Here is a 24,656-nt window from a genome sequence, read left to right as displayed (position 1 = left end):
TTCGAAGATGAACAGCATGTTTGTTTCAAGTTCTTAGCCTCAAGTTTTGCTTTACTATGCCTTCTTTTCAGTGGCTGCCAGTCATTTGGCTGTCATATATGGGTTATGTTGTTGTTCAATAGTCAGTTTGATTCCAGCAGGACTGTGATGTCAGCTTTAATGCCAGCAGACAGAGAAAGTAGAAACAGAAGACCAGTAAAAGGCCATGTGGTGGCAAGCATATACTGAACCAGCCCAGAAGCTAGCAAGTGAATGTGGTCTATTCGTAAGAAAATGTGAAATGAGAGATATTTTTTGCTTTGCATTACTGACAAACAGGAGAATTACTTGGTGTTGTGCAGTATTGCAACACAGTCTTGAACCGTAGCTGGTGATGTCAAGGAAATGGTAACCCTAGCAGCAGCTTGCACTGACTACTGTGCTTGAATTGGCGGTGTGCTGCTAGGGTCTGGAGGTGGAATAAAACAGTAAAAGTGACGTGCCCTTGAGAACTGACAAAATTCTGTCACTTTTTTTTTTGTAAATAATAAGCTGCAAGAAAGCAACCTAAATTACTGAGCCTTCAAGCAATGCTGTCTGAGAGTAGGACATCTCCCAGCAAAGCTTGCTGCTAGCTACTAAACCTGTAAGGCCCTTTGTAGAACACAGGATGGATTAGCTCTGTGAAGCAACATGCAGTTTATCTGTTTGACATATATTTGCATCAATAGGAAAAGGCTGCAGCCAGTCCCACAGAAAAACTCCCGTGATGAATCAGTGCAAGATGGCAAAGACACAGAAGATTGTTCCTGTTACCAACTGCCGAATGGACTGAAGTACTTCTCTGAAGGAGATCTGGCAATAGAATCTAGCTAGCAGTAACGCTGACATGTTAAATCAAAATACATGAGAGGACAAAGGTTTTCCTGGGACAAGTGGGGAGGCATATTGTCTACCACAGCATGAATGGCTGATTGAGAGCATACACAGAAATAGCAGTAACCGTACAAAAGATGTTTATTTTTTTAGTGTTCAACAACAGATCACTTACGACTCAGTAGTCTCATAAAAACTGACTGCAATGATAAAATGTTAAGATCAAACTTGTGAAGATAGACCATAGATGGTGACCTGAGATGACTCCAGTGTCAGCAGGAGCTGAATTAGGGAATCAGACCCTGCTTTGCAAAGTGCAACCTAGTGGGTATTCTGTACTGCAGCAAAGTTTAAGTGATTTATAACAAAGGGCAATTTGAACACAAGACATGTATTCTGTCAGATCAGCTAGAAAGTAGTAGAAAGCCACTGCTAAGACAGCCCAGAAACTAAACTCAGGGAGACAAGTACAGATCTGTATCTGGAAAGGCTTGGCTGTCACATCACACCCTCAGCAGAAATAAACCTGATGTAGTGCTTGCTAGGCTGGGGGCAACCTTCCCAGGAAAGATGATGTGCTGTGTCCCACAGAGGCTGGTTCGATGGGCAGCTTGTTGTGCAAATGGGCTGGGACAAGGATCGTGCACGTGGGAGCACCTCTGTGCTCAGTGGTCGAGAGGTGTGAAAAGCACTGACAGAATTAAGGTGTGGGAGCACGTGGGGTGAGAGGAAGGAGTCAGGTTGGGTTGGGGCTCAGCACACATCCTGTGTTTCTCTTGATGGTGTGATAAAGTGCCAGAATAATACAAAAGGAACCCAAGGAAGAGGGTGGGGGTTTAGGAGTGTTAATTTAGAGTAAAAAGTAATTACATGTTGTGGTTAGTTTTTAGTGGAGCTTTCTGACTGTGACCAGACTCACCAGATCTTTGTGAAGTTCATGATTTGCTGTTGATGAGTCTTAGTAGAAAATTATTTCAGTTGCAGTACTCATATTTTAACGTATGTTTCAAATTCATGTTGTGTCATTTCTAACGTAATCTGTCTCATTCCAGTATGATCTACAGCTAGGCATAGTGTTTAACAAGGTATTACTTAAAAAAAAAAAAAAAAATATTAATAATCTGTTATTGGAGAGACTATATAATAGTAAGTAGAGAGGCACCATAGTTTTACACATTAAACTTGCTGAGCTCTAGCAATTTTCTTTTTCAAAACACTGTAACATGTTAAGATAACAATATTAAAATATAACTGATTAATTAGTTAGTTAATTAATTAGCTCAAAAAATAAGGGAAAAAAACCAGTCCAAGCATAGTGTCTCCTCATCAGCTTTTCATCCTTGTAACTGATAGCATTAAAACACATTGTGTATTGAATTCTGAAAAATTTTTCCCATAAGAAACAAGTGTTATTTTAAATAATGATTCAGAAATAGGCAAGAAACAAAGAACCCAAGTGTGATGAAAAAGTATTTTTTTCTTCTTACTGTAGTTCCTCTTTTCTAACATTACCTGTATGCCTTTTTTTCCCCTTTTTTTTAATAATCTCTCACTTTTTCATGGAGTATCCTTGGAGATCTGTAGGGACTTTTGAGCATTCAAAACTGAGTTATGTTTGTGGGTTTGTGGGAATTGCAAGCATTCACTCACTTTTCATAATAATGTTAGCCATTGTTGAATGGTTGAACACAGTTACAAACCTAGAGTAATTCAGCATATGAAATTTCTGCTCAAGGTACTTTTACATACTAAACCAAGTAAACATACTATTTTACAAGACAGTGTATTTTATGCAGATCTCCAAAGTAATTTCTTTAAACTGGTAATATTTTTCTGACTGCATGACTTTTTTACCAGGCAAATGAATTCTTAATTTCTGCAGGCAATTTTGTAGATGCATCACTTCTTAAAATGCCAAAATAGGTCCTCTATTTGATTTTAACTGACAATAAGGTTGTAACCGTGGACTGCATTTGCACTTCTCAGAAAAAAGGTTTTCGGTAATGCAATTTAATTAGCCGTGTAATTTAAAAAATAATTTGCCAATATTGTGAAACATTGACTTAGACCTCAAATTGTTGATAAGTAATTAGCACAATAATTTATTCAACTGCATACTTTTAGATGTTATTTCTTTGATTTTTATGTGCAATGATGTATAATTGATTTTAGAATATTTGCTATTGCCAAGATTTTTCAAAGGAATAAATGGATTTTATGTTGTTTGTGTTTTAAGCATCCAGTATCTGATGAAGGGATCTGACTTTCGCACATTATTTGCATTAATCATCTGCCTTGACTTGTACTGACAGTCTCATTTTTTAATAAGGATTGGCCTATGGACTCTTCTTTCAATTTACTGTAAAAAAGCAAAATTTAAATTCTGATACACTATGGAATTTTATATATTTTATTCACAGTTTATGTTTAATCATAACAATCCAAATATGTAAACATTAAAATGTAACAATTGTGCATTATAAAACAATATTTTTTGGGTTTTTAAAATGAAGGTATCACATGCTATTAAAAGAAAGCATTGTGAATCAGTTTAGTCTCAGAACTTTCACTCCATAGGAAATTTAACATAATGACTTTCATTTTCAATTCATTTCTCATTATTTCTGTGTTTGAAAGGTTAACCTTAACAGCTTCAGTAGGACACCAACTTAAATTCCTCAGGAGATGTACTCCTCATTATTTCAGTTGTTTGCTATTAGATCAGGATACTGACATATTATAATTAGGACAATTAGTTTGAAGCTCAGTATGCAACTGTGTGATTTTGGGGCTAGACATCATGTAAAAAGAACTGGTGACTCAGTAACTCTAATTTATTAGGAACCATCCCCTTAAATCTCAAGCTGATTCTTTTGGTGGTTTAGGATTATGTAAAAGAAAACTTTCTTTTCCTGTTATTCACACAATTTAATTTGCTTCCCAAGCTTCGTTCTTACTGAATGTGTTTGCAGCCTGCCACGGCATACAGATTTAATGGAAATAAAATACACAAAGAGAATCGTTTTAAAGAAACAACAGTTTCAGATAAAATTTTTGAAGACATGCAGACTTTCAAGTTTCTATGTGCACCCAATCTCCTGGTGCTTCACTTACTGTAGGAATTAGGATTAAATTATAGGATTTAATTTTCATAATATTCACAGAGTTGGGAAGTTAAATGCATTAAAATAGAAAAAAACTAGTGTAGGAAAATACTGTGGTTGAAAGAGGTTGGTTACATGTGGCCCGTTTATACGTAGTGGATTGTAAAAATGTGTTGTTCTGGGATATGCCATTACTTTCTACATTTTTATAAATGCTATCTGCAGTCTGCTTTTTGTTTATCCATTTTCATTGGCTTTCACTGCTGGATCCAGGAATCTGTGAGTCAGGATCGTGTCCTGCTGGTTTTGATGGCTGGTGCAGCCAGGGCACTGCCCTGTTCCCTTCCTTTAAAGATGTGGCTCAGAGGAAAAGACCTGTCATTCTGAGGGTAGAGCGTGATTATCTTCAAAGTTGTGCTTTAAAAATAGAAATCAAAGAGCTTGGGGTTTGTGAGACTTGGGTGATCAATAATGTCGCAAAACAATTTCATCAGACATGGCGCTTTTTGTGGAAACTTTGGTACTTTCTAAGGTTATCACAGAGTTGTCTCAACGTTCTTTACCATTTTATGGTAGATTTATAAATATATGGATGTATTTATTGCTTGTTTCACATTTATTAAGGATGAAAATTGCTTGTAACTATAATGAAACTGGTGAACTTAGGCTTCAGAAGCTGATGTTAATTCCTAAAAATGCAATCAGGTAGCTGACTTTATGTCCTTATATTTGAAACTTTGTAGGCATTGACATTTTTTAGGATTCACATTGTTCACTCTGCTGCCCTTTTCAGCGCTATGGGAGGCCCTTCCTTGGCCTTTCTGTGGGCAGATGAATGATGGTGAATAACTTCTTTTTTCTTGTTTCCCCCAGAGTACATCTGCATATTAATATGAGCAACAGTTCTTCTCACTCAGCTAGTAACAAAAATCATAAATAATATTTTGGACCATTTAGACTGGCTGTGTCTTCAAACTGCCTCCTTTGTAAGATATAAGTAATTACAAACAATAATAAATGAAATGTTCGTTTTAGATCAGCTCCACTCACAGATGTCTCCAGCTTGAATTCAGTGATGATGTCACTTGAGATACTTGGCCCATTAAGGAGCTCGAAGTGAAGGTTAGGCAGTGCTGATGCTTGAAATAATGCTGAAATGAAAATGGAGCTGTACTCATCTCTGTGCTCATGTACAGTCAAGTATTTTTTTGTCATATGGTCACTCAGTTCGGTACTATGACTTAAGAAGAGCCTCAGGTAAATTTTGTCACAAAAGCAGGCTGTTAGGTTTGCATGTTTTTTTGCTGTGAACTATTTTTTGTTCGGGTTTACTTTGCTTCTGTTAATGAAGATGAAAGCTTAGCCTAGTAAAGTAGTTTATATTATCACTATAAGTAATGAATGAAACTTCTACCTCTGTAAAATCACAGTGAAAATTAGCACTGTAATTTTAATTCAGGATCCTGAGGACTGTCATTGTTGACTTGGTTTCTTTATCACAGAACTATGAAGTGACTGCTTCTCTCTGTTTAAATGGGTCACACACATCAATCACAACAGGATAATAAAACCACACATTTTGGCAGTGAAGTCATGTCCTCTGTGTGAGAGGTAATATATTAGTATGGCACTGGCCAATTTGCAGTAGAAAATACATATTGCAGAACTTAGATATAGTTAATAAATTTTACTTCCTGGTTGTGTGTGACCTTTCCAAGGCTTGCCTAATTCATCGTTCAGCAAAATACCTTTATTAATGCTTTCAGGTTTAACCTGGATGCAGCATGCTGTCACATTTGTATGTTGTGCTGTTCTTTTTTCTCCATAGATGTTTGTTTCCATTTCTGCATGCCTTGAATTGGAATAAATAGAACTTCTATTATAAAACCTAATGTCAAATTGACTCCATCTAGAAAATAACAATTTTTAAAGGTCATATAAAATTGGCCATTCTCAGCTCTTTTTTTCTGGATAAGTTTGATTAAAAATAGTTTCTTCTGTTTATTAAATCACTGCTTTTTCCCTTCAGGGCCAGCTCAGGCAGGAGCAGATATTTGTGTTTGTCATCAGTTTAAGGTCCCAAATACAAGTAGATTAAATAATGCTATATACCTTTCCTGACTACTGAATTATCAATGGTGAATTATTTGTCGTAAAATTAAGCATACACGTGAGGAGTCAGTTGAGCGTAAAGTGTTAGCCTGAGGGTATAGCCAGGCATTTCAGTCAGTAGATGTTTACATCTACTTGAGCAGATGTATGTCCAATGTAGAGTGTAGTAAACTGCAGTTCCCAAAGAAATTGGCTTTGGTAGCAATTGGATCAAACCCATAGTATCCCAAGTGATATTTGCAAAGAATGTCTTTTGAAATCCATTTGTAGAATATTAAATGGCTAAATAAAATTGTCATTCATTATTTAAAGCATATTGAGAGAGTCTGCTCAAAAAGTAGATTGAGAGATAATGCTCAAAAAGAGGCATTAGGCTTCTTCCTCTTTTTATATTTTTTTTATTTCATGTGGAGCTTTGTTACAACCACTATTTTACAAGTGAACATTTAGCTCATGTAGGAAAATTTGGATCCTATGGTTTATAATCTCTGTCTACTTGCTGCTCTGAGGGATAAATCTAGTAATTCTGGACTCACCCAGAGATGGAACCAAAAACCCCTTGTCATTTTTATAACTGTTATTTTGCCCTGCAGTCTAGCCTGGAGGTCCTGTGTTGCCCTTGGTACAGCTTTCAGCAGGCTTTCTAAAGCCTCCGTGCATGTGTGCAGCTCTTTCTGTTTCCCCACTGTGGGTATTTAATATTCCAGACTCCAGACAGCTCACTTAATATGACTGTCATTTCATATTGCTTGAGGCATGATGCAAATCCTAAATTAAACCCAAGATAGCTTTGTGCTACACCTTTAGTACTTCTGAGGGGTGGAAGAGATGTCTGTATGAAATCAGTGACGTGAGATTTCAACAAATTTTCTAAAAGTCCAAAGACTTACTTTTTGTTTCTTTCCTTTTTTGTTTTTAATCAGAGATTAATTCTTATGTAATTTTTTTTAAGTAAACTGAACATAAAAAGCAAACTGAACTAAAAATCATAGCTAAACACATACTGCATTCCAATTATCAGAAGGCAGAAAAGATAACCTATGCACTCCATAACAGCAGTTGAACACTTTTTTTTTGTTCATTCACTCAAACTGTATGTGCACTGTTAACATTCTCTCAAATGCTGTTAAGCAACTGAGGCGGTAAGACTGGAACAGGTTTTCTGTCTCAGGTTCAGAAGTCAGGATTTAGCAGGACCAATTTAAAGTATACACTCCCTTGTAAATGTGAGGAAGGAGCAGCCTGCTTCCTGCTGTGGGAATAGAAAGAGTCATTAATAAAGTGTGAGTAAAACCTGAGATAAAACATGTGAACTCAGACTTCTTCAGCAATTTCATGTTCTCTGTGAGCAATATTTTGCTAAAATAGTAGAAACTGTTAATCTATAGTTATATATATCAGCCACCATCAAAGGCATTGACAACTCTTAAGGCAAAAATTTAATGTTGCCAGGGTACTGAGAAAATATAGTGACAATAACACAGAAAGAAATTCAGTGTTCTTAGCAGTGAGTTCATAAACTACATTTCTTATTAAACTAGAATTTGAAGTATATGGAAGCTATGAATAAAGACAATATTATAGCCAAAGAATAAGAATAAAAATAAGAATAAGGTAGCATGTGTAATTGAAACTGAGTAGGAAATAAAAAGGAGCTGTATCTATTAAATTGTTCACATTATGTGAAATAAAAATGTAGAAAGAGTTGGTTTTCAAGGGAATTTTACTTTTTTCTCAATTGCACTAATCTTATGCCACTCTAGTAATGTTTTTTTTTTGTTTGTTTTCCAAAATGTGCACTGCATTCTGGTTCAGCTGTATATTGAGGTATAAAATTAGGAGCCTAAATAAAATGGCCAGACTTTCAAATATGTTTTGCAAAAATTCCTGCTTATTTGCATGACATCTGTGATTGATAAGTGTTAAATGAATTTTTATGTTTAACTACCTGAGATTTAGGAGCCTAACTTCAGTTGTGAGTAAGTGTTTTAATCATTTGTGTTTTCAATATTATCTTAAAAAAAGGCATCCATTCATACAGGGAGATCTGAACACACATCTGTACTGCAAAATCAAGGTAAATTGATTTGTGGTCATTCTGTATTTCTTCCTATCCCACTGGAGGACTGGCTGATGGGCAAGCCAACGTCTGCTGAAATGTGTGGCGATAGCTTTCTGTCCTTCAGTTCCTCTTTTGACAAACTACACATCTCCTAGGAGTTTTAATAATGTTTGGTTCATTAATACAGAAACTGTACTTTGTGAGTACAAAAAAGAAAATGGTATAAAAATATGACTTTTCTTATTGTTCTTTTTTGATGTATCACAATCAGTTCCAGAATGTAAGAACATAAAATATTAAACATACAATATATGACTTTAGCCCACAAGGTAGTTTAGCTATTACTTTTAAAAAAAAATGCCCCCCCTTCCAAATGTAAATATGTCAATACAGTACCATAAACAAATATTATTTTTCATTTACAATGTATGCTTTGTGTATTTAAATGTGGGGTTTTTTCCAACTAAGCGTGCGTTTCCATAATAAGTTCCTTTTAAGATAAAAAAACACAGCTTTTATTTGCTGAGGAGAGAATATGCTTAAAAGTTATTTTTTCAGCATTTACTTCAGATTTTGCCTATGAAGTTATTTTCTTTAATCCAGAGTCATCACGGTTCTTAGAATAGGCTACACAAATACTAGATTATATAAGCGAAAGATGAGTGATAAAAGTATGGTATGGTTGAAAAGATGAGACTGTTATCATGTTAAGCAAACCAGATAATATCAAGAATATTGTTATGAATTTTTAATAATACTGACTCTGCAGGCTAAGCTGCACAGGAGCTATTTCTGGAGTGAAAGGTTTCAGAAATGAAGGAAGGTTGAAGTGTCATTCCCAGGCTGTTGCTGGCATTCCTTTTGCTGGATTTGGATTCGCATAAAATTTTCAACATGCTATTTTTCTTGCAGTACACGGTCACACTACTAATGAAGAGGCTCTGAAGAAAACTATGATTACACAGTTGTACCACTGTGACAGTATAGAGTAGTCCTTGCAGAACCCAAACCCAACAGCAGGCCTCTTTGGTCCAGCAAGGCTCTTTAGTTTGAACTCACTGCTCCAGCTGTTTGGTTTGAATTTTAGTCAACTTTTGTAGTATGTTTTCTATGTCCTGATTCTACTGCAGCATTTGGGGAAACCTCACTAAGCCAACATACATGAAGGATTGCTGCATCTGTAAAAGCTAGGCAAGATCTTAGATATGCTGAAATAAATACCTTGGTAAATCTATCCACTCACTTTTTCCTTTTTTTCTCCTTTTTTTCTCCTTTTTTTTTTTTTTTTTCATCATTTTTGATTTTTATTTTTATGAGCACATTACCCAATGATATAATTTTAAAATTTGAAATTAAAATGTACCAGGAGAAAATGCTCTAACTCCTGGAAATTCTCTATCAAGATATGAGTTTTGCAGACCATCAGTGTAATCTGAATTGATGCCCAAAAATGGGCTCCATCCAAGTGAAAGAGCCATAGAATTAACATTTTTATACAGCTATGATCACAGGATACATGCACAATCTGTCATGGTGCCTAAGCCCATAGTTGCAGAGGCAGGATAAAGGTGAAGGAGACTTAAGTACATGCAAGTGCTGCCTTTTGGACTCTGGAGGGTTTTGGAGAAACAGATCTTCCCTTTTTGTCACATGTACCTAGAATCATGTATAAGTTCTAAGTATAGAAATGAAGATGTTTGTGATCAGTTTGGCTCCGATTGTCATATTTGTGACCCATTTTTAAAAAAACCTCTCAGTATCCAATACAGTAAAATATTCTGAAAATCTTTTCTCTTACTGTAAAGCTTAATGGTAAGCTTGAAGCAGTAGGGAAACAGTGTGGATGAGAACTTTATTTTTGTCCAGCCATAGTAAAGAAATGTGATAAGTTGATTTTCCAGAGCAATAGAAAGTGCCTGGGGAAGTTGTGATCTCTATGTACAATATGTATTGTTTCTGTCTGATATTCTGCACTTATTTAGACAAATATTCCTGCTTTCTCTGGCAAAACTTACGAAACTTTTCATGTGATCAGGAATTCATATGTACTTTCTGGCTGTAGTATAATAAGCGTGTGGATAAAGTGTAACCTGAGTGAACGTTAGTGTTCCAAAACAATAGTAATCCTTGCTATTTCTTCCAGTTCTTTAATATAAAATTATTTTGGTTCACACATCTACTCTCTTAGCTCATATCATGCCACTGAAACTGCAGCTATTGAAATAGCTGTAATGTAAATACATTTTTTAACAAGACAAATGTGTAATGGTGACACTTTTCTGTTGATTTCCACTTACGGTATCTCCTAAATATCAGTTTCATCTCCTCAATTTTGACAGGAGCTAGGTGGTATTTGGATAAGACTTGACATTTTGAGTAATGTTACAAGCATCTGTTTCCATTGTCTATCAAACTGGGATTGGAATATTTTCTCCTAAAATGGCCTAGATCGGGAAAAAGTTTTGCACATGAAGTTAATGTCTGAGGTATATTTCTACTATGCAGGTTTTGCATTTTGGGACTCAAAACATATAGCATCATTTTCAAATGAGGGCAAATTCCCACTAAAAGAAAATTATGTCGAACGACACCATAACATGCTATCAGTATTTGCGCTTGCACTTATTTATAGTGTGGGTACTTCATCTCTGCCTTTAGTTTAGATATGTAAAAGTTAGGATACAAACATTCCCTCTTTCATATGTGAATTCTCTTATTTACAAATGCATAATGTCATGTGCTAATATGCCTATGCATCTCTGCCAATCTGATGCTTTCAGCACTAGAGCCTGTGATTCCTATGTCTGTATGTACAATTAAATCATAATTTCTATTTAAAATCCCATTAAATACTAACTGGACATTTTTCATCTTCTGCATGGAACTTCTGCATGGTGATAATTATGTATATTAAAATGCAACATATCTATCTTGATTTGACTGAATTGTGTAATGAGTGAAGAATATGCCTGTATTTGTAGTCTGGAAGTTCTTTAATACCAATATAGCATAATCGTTCTAAATAAAGATTTTTTTCTCCATGCCATTTGGCAGCTGACTGCTGCTATTCATGCTAATTCTGTCCAAAAAAATTGCCCAAGAAAAACCTGAAAATGTCTATGTTGTTTTTAAGAGTATATGTGTGATTTGCTGTAAGACACATTTCAGATGCAAACATTTTTTTGTCTTAGAATGTGGAAATATTGAAATAAAAATTATTCTAGTAGCTTGATGTAAACTTGGCTACTGCGGATGTAGTAGCCGCAGAATGCTGACTATTTCATGAAAACTGATGATGATTAAGAGCAATGAATTAACCTTTTTGTCATTTTGCTCGGTGAACTGGTATGTCCAAATTGGATTAATAGTATAGAAATGGAAGTGAAACTTGCTTCAATTCAAAGGAGTTGTAGGCTTAAAGAAAACACTTTAGTTGATGACTTGTTATCCCAAATATGCCATTTTTGGCACCTTATAAAAAACTGATGTGCGGCCAAGCCTCAGGTATGTCGACACAGCTCTCTGCCCAAATAAATATGCCCAAATTAATAGTCCTTGCTGAGAAATTTCAGCTTTTTTAGCAGTTCAGGATGCATTTAACCTGCCCATTTTGATTTACATCACCTGTAATTTTTGCCCACAGATTTTCCACATGACGTACGATCTGGCCAGTGCCGTGGTAAGAATCTTTAATCTGATTGGAATGATGCTGCTTCTGTGCCATTGGGATGGTTGTCTGCAGTTTTTAGTACCTTTACTCCAGGATTTCCCACCAGATTGCTGGGTGTCCCTAAACGGTATGGTTGTAAGTATTGTTCATTTTTCATTGTGCTTTCTAAATATTATTTTTGTAAGCAGTTAGCTTCAGACTTAAGTGTAAAAATACTTGCCTAATAATTTATAATTTATAAAAATACTTGCCCTGCAATTTATTCAAGGTTACTTTTATTTTTTGTTGGTGGGCCCTCAGCACCGATAAAATTATATTGACTTCTTGCCAGTAAATGAGCCAGAAAATACTTTCAGTTTTAAGATAATTTTGATTTATTAACCCTTATTCCCTAAAAAAAAAAAACAACAAAAAAACCCCGAACACCCCAAAACAAAAACCCCAACAAACAAATAAACAAACACCAAAAGAAATTTAGAAACATTCAGTTCACCAGTGCTTTCAGTTTGGGCTATAGTTTCAGAATGCTTTTGAAGGTATGTTAATAAAGTTTGTTTCTTCCAGTGTTGTCCTCTGTTTGTTTTGTAAATACCTTCTGGGTCATTTCATGATCCCTTTACCAAGTTGTTCCCAACTTAACAGTCTGAATGTTTTTTTTCTAAATAAAATAAGCGAAATAGATTTACTCCAAGTGCGGAATGAGGCTGTGCCTTACTCATAAAGAAGAGTAATGATGTTCTGCTTGCTTAACATGTGCCTTAAAGATCAGTGGCTGTGAAAAATAAAGTAGTTTTATCAAGTCAAATAATGAAGTAATAAATAGAATATTTACTTAGGGAATACACTGAAAAAGTTGTTGAAATGTCCCTATACCAAAACGAGAAAGCCCTAAGCAACTCTGTCATTGGCCATTGGAAAGCATGTGTCTCTCCAGTTTTTACAATTCTTAGAATCCATAAGATAGTACTTTTACTGTAGATGGGCATCTTGCTCAGTCCCACATATTTCTGTTGTAGAAACGTAGCCGTATTTGTTCCTTTAGGAAAGTGATACTGCACATTACTCTGAGAGCTTGTTGATAAGGTTGTCAGTCATACAGACAAGTACTTACAGTCATCAAGCAACACCTTTAATGATAAGCAGCATGTTTGCTGACACTTCATTGTGCAGCTTTTCTAAAAAAAAATAAATAAATAGTGACATATCTTCAAAAATGGGATTGCTACATAAAAGTAGGTCACCAGGATGCTGACTGGCACATCTTTGCATTCTGCTGCATTCTGGGTTCTGCTTTGTAACATCTTCCATTCACATTTGCAAAGGGTACATTTTCTATGAGCTTGTTAAAGATCTAGATGAAAACCATGCTAGTGAGTGAAATGAAGCCTTGGATTACATTTAATTGAAGTATTTAACTTTTAAATAACACTGAACTGTTAAATTCTCTCTCTTCCATAAGAAGAGCTGTGTTTAATCTAAGAAGGCTGTGCGTACTGTACACATGCTTGGGGAGACCATTTGTTCTGCCTGCCCACACGCAGGTTCTTTTATGGAAACACTCTGTCTCCTGACAGGCCACACACTAATGGAAAGAGTAAATAAAAAGTTACACCATTTTATTTATTTTATTTTATTATTTTATTTTATTTCATTTCATTTGATTTCATTTTATTTTTTATTTGTCTGGCAACTTTACCTGTTGCTGTTAAATGCACATTGTGGAACTGAAAATTGAACAAGATTATGTTCATGGCATAGGCAGTCTTTTAGTCCTATGGCAAAAGAAAGAGTTGTGAACTGCCAGTCTGGAATCAGGAGCATATCTAAGGCAAATGTTGGGGGAAACAACTAGTCTTTCTTCTGTCATGGTGTTATGAGATATTTTCTGATTGCTTTCCAGGCTCTGGAAGTAAATTCTTTAGCACTGAACACAGACAGAGAAGCCATCATGGAATATCAGTCCTCTGAAATGACAGAGGAAATAGAAGGATGATGATGGTGATGATGGTGATGATGGGTATATGCTTTGTTAGTGTATTCAGAGTCTACCTGATTGCTGACTTTGGCATTTGGAAGGGCTTTGTGTTCCTGCTACTGCAAGAGCTTTGGCAAGAGGGGTACCTTTCTTCCCACAGTATACTATAGCATATAACAATTTGATCTACTCTGAAAATTTAAAATTTTTGTTACTGAAATAATGGCACTGAACACTCGGATTTTGACTCAAGTGCTGTGGAGACAGAAAGTCTGATAAGAATGTTATTATTTCTTCTGACCTTAAGTTCTTTGTGAACTGGTAGTGAAGGCCATGGCAAAAGGACAATATTGTCAGGAATATAAGGTCCTTCCCTAGCCCCAGCTAATGTACCTTTCTGTTAAAGTCTTCCTTTCTACTCAGGTTTTAGTTAGACATATTAGTAGATTAGTAGCTAAACATAACTCCTTGCACCTGCATACATTTGGAGTTCTGTTCAAATTTTTGCGTCAAATAATTCTGAAATACAGCTGCTCTGAGAAAGGCAAAATTGCTCCTCTTTGAATTTCTAAGTTTTTCGGTTGTGTGAGCATTTCCTGGGTTTCAGACCGTGGCTCCAATGTAAGTCCCTCTAAATGACATTGTTACAAGGGCTAACCTGAAGCTAATATACCAGGTTTGCTTTGAAGTGATATTTTAACACTTATTCATTGTGGTCATTGCCTTGAATAATTATTCAAGCCAGTGTGAGCTCAGACAGAGAAAGTTAGTTTTCCAGTATGCAAGGCAGTTGCAAGCCAAAGCATTTGCAGATAACCTGTTGCTAAAGGAAGTAGGATGCTATGTTGCCTCCTCAATTGACACAGCCCAGCATACTCTTTCAGCCCTTATGTATTGCACATTAGTTGCTTCAGGCTGCAGAGTGCAAGAACTTCTAGAAGTGTTCTCCTGAAAGCTGATTCCTCTGTACGAGCTGCTAGGTGAAAGTATGGAAATTCCATAGGCATGCTCATGGTTTTACTTTATAAATACTGTTAAGAAAAATAACATAGCTAAAATTTGGTCTGACAAAGCAATAGGATAATGAAACCAAGCTGCATTTTGCTTACTGCTTCTCTGAACAATGTGACTGGATACAATTAAAGCAAAATAAATCAGTTGGATTTTCATTCTTTGAGAGATGATAAAATGACATAGTGTATCATAAAGTATGAAATTAAATGAAAAGGAACAACTTCTCTGTAAAAAGGAATAAGATCACCACTGATTAATTCTGCACCAACCTATACCATAAGCAGTTAAACAAAAGATCACATTGAGATATTATTGTCAATAATAATAATGATAATAATGAACCCATATAGTACTCTTGTGTTGGCCTTCTTGGCCAGTTCTAACATTTGCCGTCATGTTGCTATGAAATGAAAGCCACAGTTGGAATCTTACTTAAGTTTTCTAAATGTGATCCCACTTGCCCACTTCTGTGTCATTACTGCCATTTGATTGCACTGACTTCATTAGTGTTGAGTTACTATCAACAGGCAGGATCTTCTGCTCTTCCAGAGTATCAATGTGCTTCTTTGAAAAATAAGAAAACTAGTAAATACAACATAAAAGTAAGCAGCAGCTAGTTTTTACTCTCACTTTAACTCATTAAGGGATTTTTCATGAGGGCATGTAGTGACAGGACAAGGGGGAATGGCTTTAAGGTAACAAGAGAGGAGATTTAAAGCAGATATTAGGAAAAAATTCTTTTCTATGAGGGTGGTGAGACACTGGAAAAGGCTGCCCAGAGATGTTGTGGATGCCGCTCTGGAAGTGTTTCATGGCCAGGTTGGATGAGGCTTTCATTAACCAAGTCTAGTGGAAAATGTCAGGGGGATTGGAAGTAGATGATCTTTACGGTCCCTTCAGACCCATTCTGTGATGCTATGATTCTATGTTCCAATCAATCCATTTCAGATATAATACCAGTTACTTCTGAAAGGGTGTTCAGTTCTCTGATGCCATTTCTAGTCTAACACAAGTATTGTGACTTTCATTCCTAAAAAAGGTCTGAAGAAGTTTCAGACTTTCGCAATGATCCTATTTTCCCCATGGCTCAAAAAGCATATTATCTGCAGCTCCTTGTGTGATTTATGCTCAGCTTTCTGATCTGCATTGCTTCAGATTAGTGTACTTCCATAATGACTCATAGACTAAACATCTTTACCAAACCTCAGTGTTTGAGCCAACAGTTCTTTAGAAAATTAGGAGTAAAACTTGCAGCTGAAAGCAAGAGAGGCACAAGAACAGAAAAGCACAGTGATCCTCTTCAATAGTCAATCTGTGTAAACAGATGTTCTGCATTTTACATTTGGTTTCAGCTGCAGTGAATTAGAGAAACACAGTGTGCAAGTCCCAACTGATGAACAGTTATAGCCAGATCTTATATGGGACAGAGTTTCTAGCCAAGTAGAGATGAGAGATGACATTTTTGCCACTCATGCCATCTGGCCATACAAGTATAACTGCTGCCATAAAGTATCCCTTGCAGTAGTTGATTAGTGTTTGTTATGTTGGAAGTTCATTCTGGCTTTTCATATCACCTAAGGCAATACTCAAAGGCATGTTAGTCCTTGAAGTAATAGTATCTGAAGATCCCCAACCTGTATTTTCCTGTTTATATCAGCAATAATTGGTTGTATGGTTAAGAAAGCATACTGTCTTTTAAGCAAGGCACTGACCTGGAATGTCCAGTTTTTTCAGGTATAATGTTCCCTTACTGAGATAAATATCTAGCAAAGAAGAACAGAATTTAACTTGAAATGTGAATTTTTTAAAAGACAGATGGGATTGTAAAGTTTTTAGAAAGGGCTTGCTTCACTGACATTTTTCATGGCAGTTAGCCAGTGTTTGCTCAGCAGGAGCCCTTCAGGTCCTTTGATTTCTTTGTTTCGGCTTTTCCTTACTGTCACTGAAGTTGTATTGTTTGCAACTCTTGGAGGTTTTTAGGTGTGTGATTTAGTGAGGTGGGGTTTTTCATGATAGTAAACTCCCGTTTGTATTACATCACTTCGTCAGAGGCAAAGCAAATCAGACGTTAGATTTTTGCTAGGAAAAGAATTTGGGAATTTCTGCTGAAGAGTCTAAAAATCCCTGTCATTAAAAAATGAATCACTTAATTGAATACTTGATAGGGAAATTCATAAATGCAGGAGATGATGAGGATTTATGATGCTCTAAGAACTATACTAAGGTATACATAATATGACCAAAACTTATTTAATAATAACACACAGAACTTAACATTTCTTAGTAAATATTTTTATTTCATTTGCACAACTTATTTATGACAGAATTTGGAAATATGGTAATCCCAATAACAGCAATATGTAACTGACATTCTTAGCACTAAAGTACCCATATTTTAGGAATCTACAGCTAATAATAATGTCCCTTCTAGTATATGAATTATGAAGTTTAACCATGCCAAGTGCAAAGTCCAACACTTGGGTTGGAGCAATCCCAGGCACAGGCTGGGCAGAGAAGAGATTCAGGGCAGCCCTGCGGAGAAGGACTTGGGGTTGTTGGTCGATGAGAAAATGAACATGAGCTGGCTTCAGTGTGTGCTTGCAGCCCAGAAAGCCAATTGTGTCCTGGGCTGCATGAAAAGGAGCGTGACCAGGAGGTCCAAGGAGGTGATCCTGCCCCTCTACTCTGCTCTCGTGAGACCACACTTGGAGTATTGTGTGCAATTCTGGTGTCCTCAACATGAAAAGGACATTGAACTGTTGGAACAAGTCCAGAGGAGGCCACGAGGATGATCAGGGGACTGGAGCACCTCCTGTATGGAGATAGGCTGAGAAAGCTGGGTCTGTTCAGCCTGGAGAAGAGAAGGCTGCGTGGAGACCTCATAGCAGCCTTCCAGTGTCTGAAGGGGGGCTATAGGGATGCTGGAGGTCGTCTTTTCACTAGGGACTGTAATGATAGGACAAGGGGCAATGGGTTCAAACTTAAACAGGGGAAGTTTAGATTGGATATAAGGAAGAAGTTCTTTACTGTAAGGGAAGTAAGATGCACTGGAATGGATTGCCCAGGGAAGTTGTGAATGCTCCATCCTTGATGGTGTTCAAGGCCAGGTTGGATGAGGCCTTGGGTGGCATGGTTTAGTGTGGGGTGTCCCTGCCCATGGCAGGGGGTTGGAACTAAATGATCTTAAGGTCCTTTCCAACCCTAACTATTGTATGATTCCGTGATTCTATATGCAGATGTTAAGAATTCAGTTATTGCTCTCTTTTGCGCGCAGCACTGAGTTAGTCGTTGAGGTCATTTCCCCCTTCATCAAGACGGTGAACTAATAACCTGTTCAGTGAGTTGGGATCAAGAGATAGGCCTAAAAATATATTAGCTCATGAGAATATGTGCATATGATTTGACACTGTAAGAAAATGGACGGGAAAATTTTGGTCATTAGTACGTGCACTGCTAAATTACACGGTATGCTTAATACAGTCTGAGGACATGTGTTAACTGCAATACCAAAGTTTCAAGCTAAGCTATGAAGTAGAGAAATAGGATAGCTGAGGATACAGTTGATTTAACTCAGTGTGTCATGATCAGTGAAGAGGAAAACAAATCAAGTTCTCATTTGTCCGACAATGCTGAGGCTTTAAGAAGACCATATGGGTTTTGGCTTATGCTTTTTTCTGTTCTCTGACGGGTTAAGAGGTCATCCACTTTTGCAGGGCTAGAAAGGGAAGTAATATTAAATCTTTCTTCCTATCTTCTTGCCTTTGGTATAAGATTCTATGTAATTTTATTGGTATCTCCTGTACTTCTGGACTATATATTTTCGAAAGTAGATTCTGATGTGCTTACCTACAAACAGTTAATAGATTTCCTGTGCCTCATATTTATGGGAAATATTTCATTAATTATGGGGGTTTGGGGTTTTTTGGGGTTGTTTTTTTTTTTTTTTTTGGGGGGGGGTGAGGGTTATGCATTGATTTTTGCCAACAAGAAATTCCAAATAATAAGGAAGTTCTGTGGTTATACCCAGCATCTATACAATATGCTTTAAAAGTTATTTTCATCATCACTGCTGTTTCTCATCCTAAAAATTGTATTTTTTCGCATGCTATCTATTTTCTTACTATTTAGTTTATGCTTTCTGGTTGAGATTGTGTTACTTGCATCTTTCAACCCATGAAGCACTGGTGCAGAGCAGTGTTTTTCTTCTTTCTAAAATTATGAAACAGAGCAGAAATGCTTTTAGATTCTCTGAAAGTCAGGCCTCACTGGTTCCCTGGCCTAAACCAATGACAAATGCATTCACCTTCATGAATTACTGCCATTGATGTGTTCTTAAGTTATCATTTTGGGTTCATTGTGTTAATAACATGAGCTAATTGAGACATACAATCTTCAAAGTTGGAAAATAAAGATTCAAAATCATTCACAGGGAGTTTTAAAACTTCCTCCAAGTTTAAAATTAGTGAAAGTACTCAGATTATCCCTGAATATTTGGATTACAACTGAGACAAAAATGAAAACAGTCCTAAAGGAATATCTTCCCAGTTGTAATCTCACAGCTGCAACGGTGTTAGTAATTGTTTAGCATTATGAACTCAACTATTGTCATAAGCCATACTGCCTTACTTTACTCTCACTAAAATACTTTTAACTCAATGTTGTAGTATTGATATAATTATTTAATGCTGATGGTGACAGTTATCTCAGTAGGTATAGGTGCTCAGTGCTACAGAGAAAGATCTAAATTAGGACACCTGTGGTTGTAAGTGTTGACTGTAGCACTGTGTTACTGGTGTGATAAAAGGTGCTAAAGAGGATGACTTCTGTAATGAATTGTTGGCTGCCTTGCATGCTTCTGTTTCTTTCAGATAGAAAGCTGGTCTTCCTTATATGGGATGAGAATAATGAAACAATTAGTTAGAGGAAGCATACAAAGGCAAATTGATGTGCTTAATAGATACTAACTTATTACCACACTTTTTCTTTGTTATCGTAAGAGCTAGTAGGAAATTATCAAGATGTGTATGCAAGGAAGGACTTGCCCATTTAGCATAAAAATTTAATTTCCATGTTTCCCCCTCAAGAATCAATCCAACTCATAAATGCTTATACTGCAGTATATTGTGAAGACATTACTGGTAACTGTAAATTACAAAATATTTTATGTAAGCCTTAAACTTGACACAAGAAACAGCATATAATGTGGTTAGGTTTCTTGTTTGGCAGACATTTCTAGGGAAAATGTAGACATGATAAAGCATACCTCAAGCCATTTCTATAATAAAAAAGGTGAACTAAAGCAAAAATATAAGTTGGACCTGTCATAGTTCAGAACTTTGTATGCCTCATTTACCTTAGAATGAATATTCAGGAGGAGTTTTAAGCACCTCATAGCAAAATGCAGCTTCTCTTTTGTAGAAGAGAGTGTTCCCTTTCTTCTGGGGGAGCTGGATCAGTCTGCTTTGCTCTCTCTCTATAAATTTAACGGTAGTGTTTATCTGCATGCAGTGGTATTCCAGGTTAAACTGGGACAGCAGTGTGGAATAATCATTCTGAAGTAGCTCTCCATGGGTGGCCTTTTCTCCTGTGGTTAGACTGAAAACTGAACCCTTGGTATATTTATGCCAGAGCAGTTTTCCAAGAATAAAGCCAAATGTAGATACATCCAGATGAATACCATTCATTTCCAGCTGTTCTTCAGCAAATCTTTCTCTTTTTCATTGCAAACCTATATTAATATGCACAGTCTAATTCTTGTTCTGTATGCTTTAAGACTGCATAAAGATAATTGGCTTTGCACAAGCTGCATATTATGCCAAGGGGTCATTATCAGCCATATCACAAGCAGGTTTTTCAAAAGCACTGATTACTTTTTGCCATATCAGATTTGAACTTTCTATGCATGGCTATTCAGCACCTGACTCATCCTAATATCTAAAGTACATCTGGAGAGAAGTGTCTGTTGAGATGCAATTAGACATAAAAATTGGCCTCCTAATATTGCGCATATAGAATGCTTACATTTCACATTAGAAAAAATCAAACCAAGATACTTTGTTCTGGGTCATATATTTCTGAACTAAAGCACTTTCCTGCATCAGACACTTGAGCTATTTTTGTTTCCATTCAGCTTTGTCCACCAGACCTACATCAGTAGTCTATAGGATCTGTAATCTGGATTCCCAAAATCCCAGGAGTAGGCAAGAGGTTGCCATAACAATATTTTAAATCTTGTTATTTCTGAACTCCTCCTTCCGTGGAAATTTTAATTTTCATATTTTCATTTTAATTCAGAATGAAGCTGAAAGCTAAACAAGGAGAATTCCCTGTAGAACTGAAAGTCTCATTTTGCATCCAGTTCTGATTGCCAAAACATGAGAAAAGCAGCAAATATGTGGCATTACTGTTTTCGTTTGTTTTAATCTACTGATTTTCCTTAATGTCTGAATTAGTTTTGCTTGTACCTTTTATACATATAATAGGGATGTATTTAGGCTACATGTATTTTGCCTGTTTTAAAAGAGTGGGATAATTTTATTCAACATTGCTCCCCTCCCTCCACTTCCATGCTCTTCCTGCTTTCTACACATACACTCATTTGACCAGGCTGAAACTGAAGTAAATCAAATAGAGGTACTAAACTTTCAGAAAATAATGTAATTTAATAGAAACAGTGCAAAGGACTTTCCATAGGAGAAATACAGTGATATTCCACGAATTTTATAGTATCTGAAATGTGCAGAATCTTTTTAATATTAAGAGTAAATTTGGAAGAATATCATCTAGATAGTCTGTGCACTGAAGTCTGTGTATTACAAGTATGAGCAAGCAGTGGGCACTTTCTGTATGGATTACTCTTAAATATATTTTGTTTTCTTTCTGCTATCTGGATTTTTTATGTCCATTTCATTTATGGTTTAGGAGATACTATTAATAACAAAAAGGAAAAGAACAAAGCCCTGTGGTGAGATTTTTCTCTGGTCTATAAACCACTTTTAATAAATTGCAGTCAGTTTTATTTCTCATGTGACAAAATACCAATCTTAGCTTTAAAAATTGCTGAGTAACTATTTTAAAAAGGCTGCTATAAATAATTTACCAGTCTATTTAGTATAGCTGTAAAAATAAAAAGTTTTCCCTATTTTTTTTTTAAATTTTGCTATTACCTTTTTTCTTTGGTACTCTTTATTATTGGTTTTATTATAAAGGTTCATGGAAATCTCAGATGAATAGGATTGGATCAGAGAGAGATGTACTCTATCAGGTCTAGTTCAGTAACACAATTTTACCTACATTTTGCACTACTGCTAATACAATGGGAGAGATTGTTTGAAGCAACCTCTTTGAAAGTCACCAGTTGTCATTTGAATGATACATATTCTTCTTTTCCTCTCCATCTCATGTACAATTTTAGTCCATCCAAGATGTCTTAATCTGTACTAAAATAAGTTAATGTAATTTTTCTTGGATTTTCACAAAATATTCTTGTCCTTTTCTATATTTGTAGGCAAAAATACGTTACAGTGTAGTCACAGTATTTGTGAAGTTAGCTTGTGTTTGAGGCTAGCCTAGACAACAGTAGTACTTTATAGACAATTCGTAATTAGACAACAGCACATACACTGAAAAAAAAGATTATATATATTGATATAGATAGGGAGGGACTAAAATGACTGGTTTTGAACAACTTAGGAGTAATATTTTCAAGCGAAGTCTACTCAGACTGCTAGTGCAGATCAACAGATTGTAGAGTGGTTAGGAACGAAGGCAGAGCACCAATCCTTTCAATAACACTTAATATCCCTATGCTTATCTCATATAGTAAAAAACCTTTTAAATTTAGCTCTCAGATACAACTAGAAAAGTGATGCCAAGTCTAAACTCAGTTAAATGTTGCTAAAACATTTTCAGAAGACGATTTGAGGGAGTTTTCTATTTATTTTTAATAGCTTTTTCCAGATGTTCAGAAAAAAAGTTATGGTGCATGACACAAACCTTTGGTGGGAGCAAATATAAATTTAACTCAGATTTGTGTAAAGAGAAGATTCAAGAGCTCATCCTGGAAAACACCACTGAAAGGCAACAGGCAGGCATCCCATGTCTTTAGTAGGTAAGGGCAGATTTGGCTCTGAAATTTCTGGATCTATACAGTTGCCTCTCTGCAAACTGTCATAACCCATACTACTGATTTAAAGGCTGCCTGTCCCTTACCTTTATCTCTGTAATGCAAAATACATAAAATATGCCTTTACTTTCTTGTTTTCTAACACTGGTTGCTATGGCTTTATTCCTACAGTGAAACCTTACTGCTGCTACTTAATCTTTTGTGCCTAAATAGCATAGTGTAAAACTTACTCTAAAAGAAATTAGTTTATTTCTGGGTTGTATGAATATGCAAGGATGAAGTTCCCTTAGGCTTTTGCAGTCTGTATCTTTACAAAGCAGCTGTTTAGGGAAAGGATAACATATAAATGCTGACAGGAAATACCACATGCCCTCAGAAATAATGGTAAAACTGCACTGCTCCTAACTGAATGTGTTTTGCAGATCAGTAAAATAAAATATATTAACTGTGAACCATCTTAGTTGAACTGTGAAGGCAAAATGCACACACAAAACATGATGTAGGGAGGAGAAAGAAGGAATGAGGCAGTTTAAATATAATATCTCAAGCATGTCACTTCATAAAAAAAAAAAAAAAAAAAAGCAAGCACCGGTGCAGTCATCCATCTCAGCATGATTTGAGGAAACATAAAATTGGCATGTGTACAAATAAAACATGAAGGATTTATAGGGTTTAACAAAGCTTGTTGGGTTTACTCTTCTGCTTTTAAAATCTTTCAGGCTTGATGAAAGTGCTTACTGCTTGCTCATACAGATAATACATAGTCATCTATAAGCAGACTATCTAGAAGATATTCTTCAAAAATTACTCATTAATAATAATGTTAAAGGCAGAAAAATACCATTTAAATCTCCCATAAAGTGATTTTATTCATTTTCACAGGTTTGATTCTAAAAGTGGATCTGAAAAATTCCTTAATGTATTTTTTTTTTTATTAAGAATTGTGGAATTTTAATGCAAACTTCAGAAGGAAGAAATAGCCATGTGATCTGAAATTAGATTTCATTCAAGGCCTTTTCAAACCTAATTTCAATGAAATGAGAACTTTAGTCCGTAACTTTTTGTGGGAATACTGAAACTGCTTTTGTTTGTAAGTCAGCTAAAACTTTTCTGTACCTATGTGCTTGCAGGATACAAAACATGGTTGCAATAAAAATAAATTAGTATTGTTTATCACTGTTCATATTTAGTGCCATATATAATCTGTGGGTGGCTAGACTTATTAACATAATTAAACATTGACATGATACTGGTTTCAAAGTAAATTTAGTTGAATTTCTTTAAAGTGAATGACTTGATTAATTTGTTTCAATGGACTAACTAAGAGTTAAAAAGACTATTATTTTTATTATAATTAATATATAATAAGTATGGATTATCAGATTTTTTAAGATAACTCTTGTAATTTAGCAAGTGCCCAGTAAATATGAAGCTTCTAGTTGAGAAATGTTTCCAACCATTTTCAAGTTAGATAACACAATTTTGAGGTAAATATGTGCAATTTTCGCTAGAATCTGAGTCCTTTAAATTGTTTCCAATTTCCAATTCTCAATCTTTTTCAAGCAAAGTAAGTGCCATGCCTTCAACATGTAAATTTTCAAATATGTCCCCTGAAGCCAAGAAGTCTTACTATTATTTTGTGCTCTTGGTTGTATAATTTTATCCATATAAGTTTATAACCATGAAGTCTACATACTCAGCATTTCTCTGTTCTCTTTAGTTATCTTTTTTGCCTCTCC

At 35.7% G+C, this 24,656-nt stretch overlaps 1 protein-coding gene across 1 annotated transcript in view; it reads left to right on the top strand.

Annotated features, from left to right (window-relative positions):
* Positions 1-24,656, top strand: part of HCN1 (hyperpolarization activated cyclic nucleotide gated potassium channel 1) — a gene marked incomplete at both ends in the record, with an annotated part of 197,065 nt that overhangs the window by 95,142 nt on the left and 77,267 nt on the right. Inside the window, one exon of the mRNA XM_080637760.1 lies at positions 11,777-11,938. Coding sequence (XP_080493886.1) covers positions 11,777-11,938 — 162 coding nt within the window. The remainder of the gene's footprint in view (positions 1-11,776; positions 11,939-24,656) is intronic.

Source organism: Psittacula echo (genome assembly GCF_963264785.1).
Source record: "Psittacula echo genome assembly, chromosome: Z".
In the NCBI taxonomy this organism is placed as follows: domain Eukaryota; kingdom Metazoa; phylum Chordata; class Aves; order Psittaciformes; family Psittacidae; genus Psittacula; species Psittacula echo.
The sequence above is the reverse complement of the archived record's forward strand: the minus strand, read 5'-3'. Positions and strand labels throughout refer to the sequence as shown.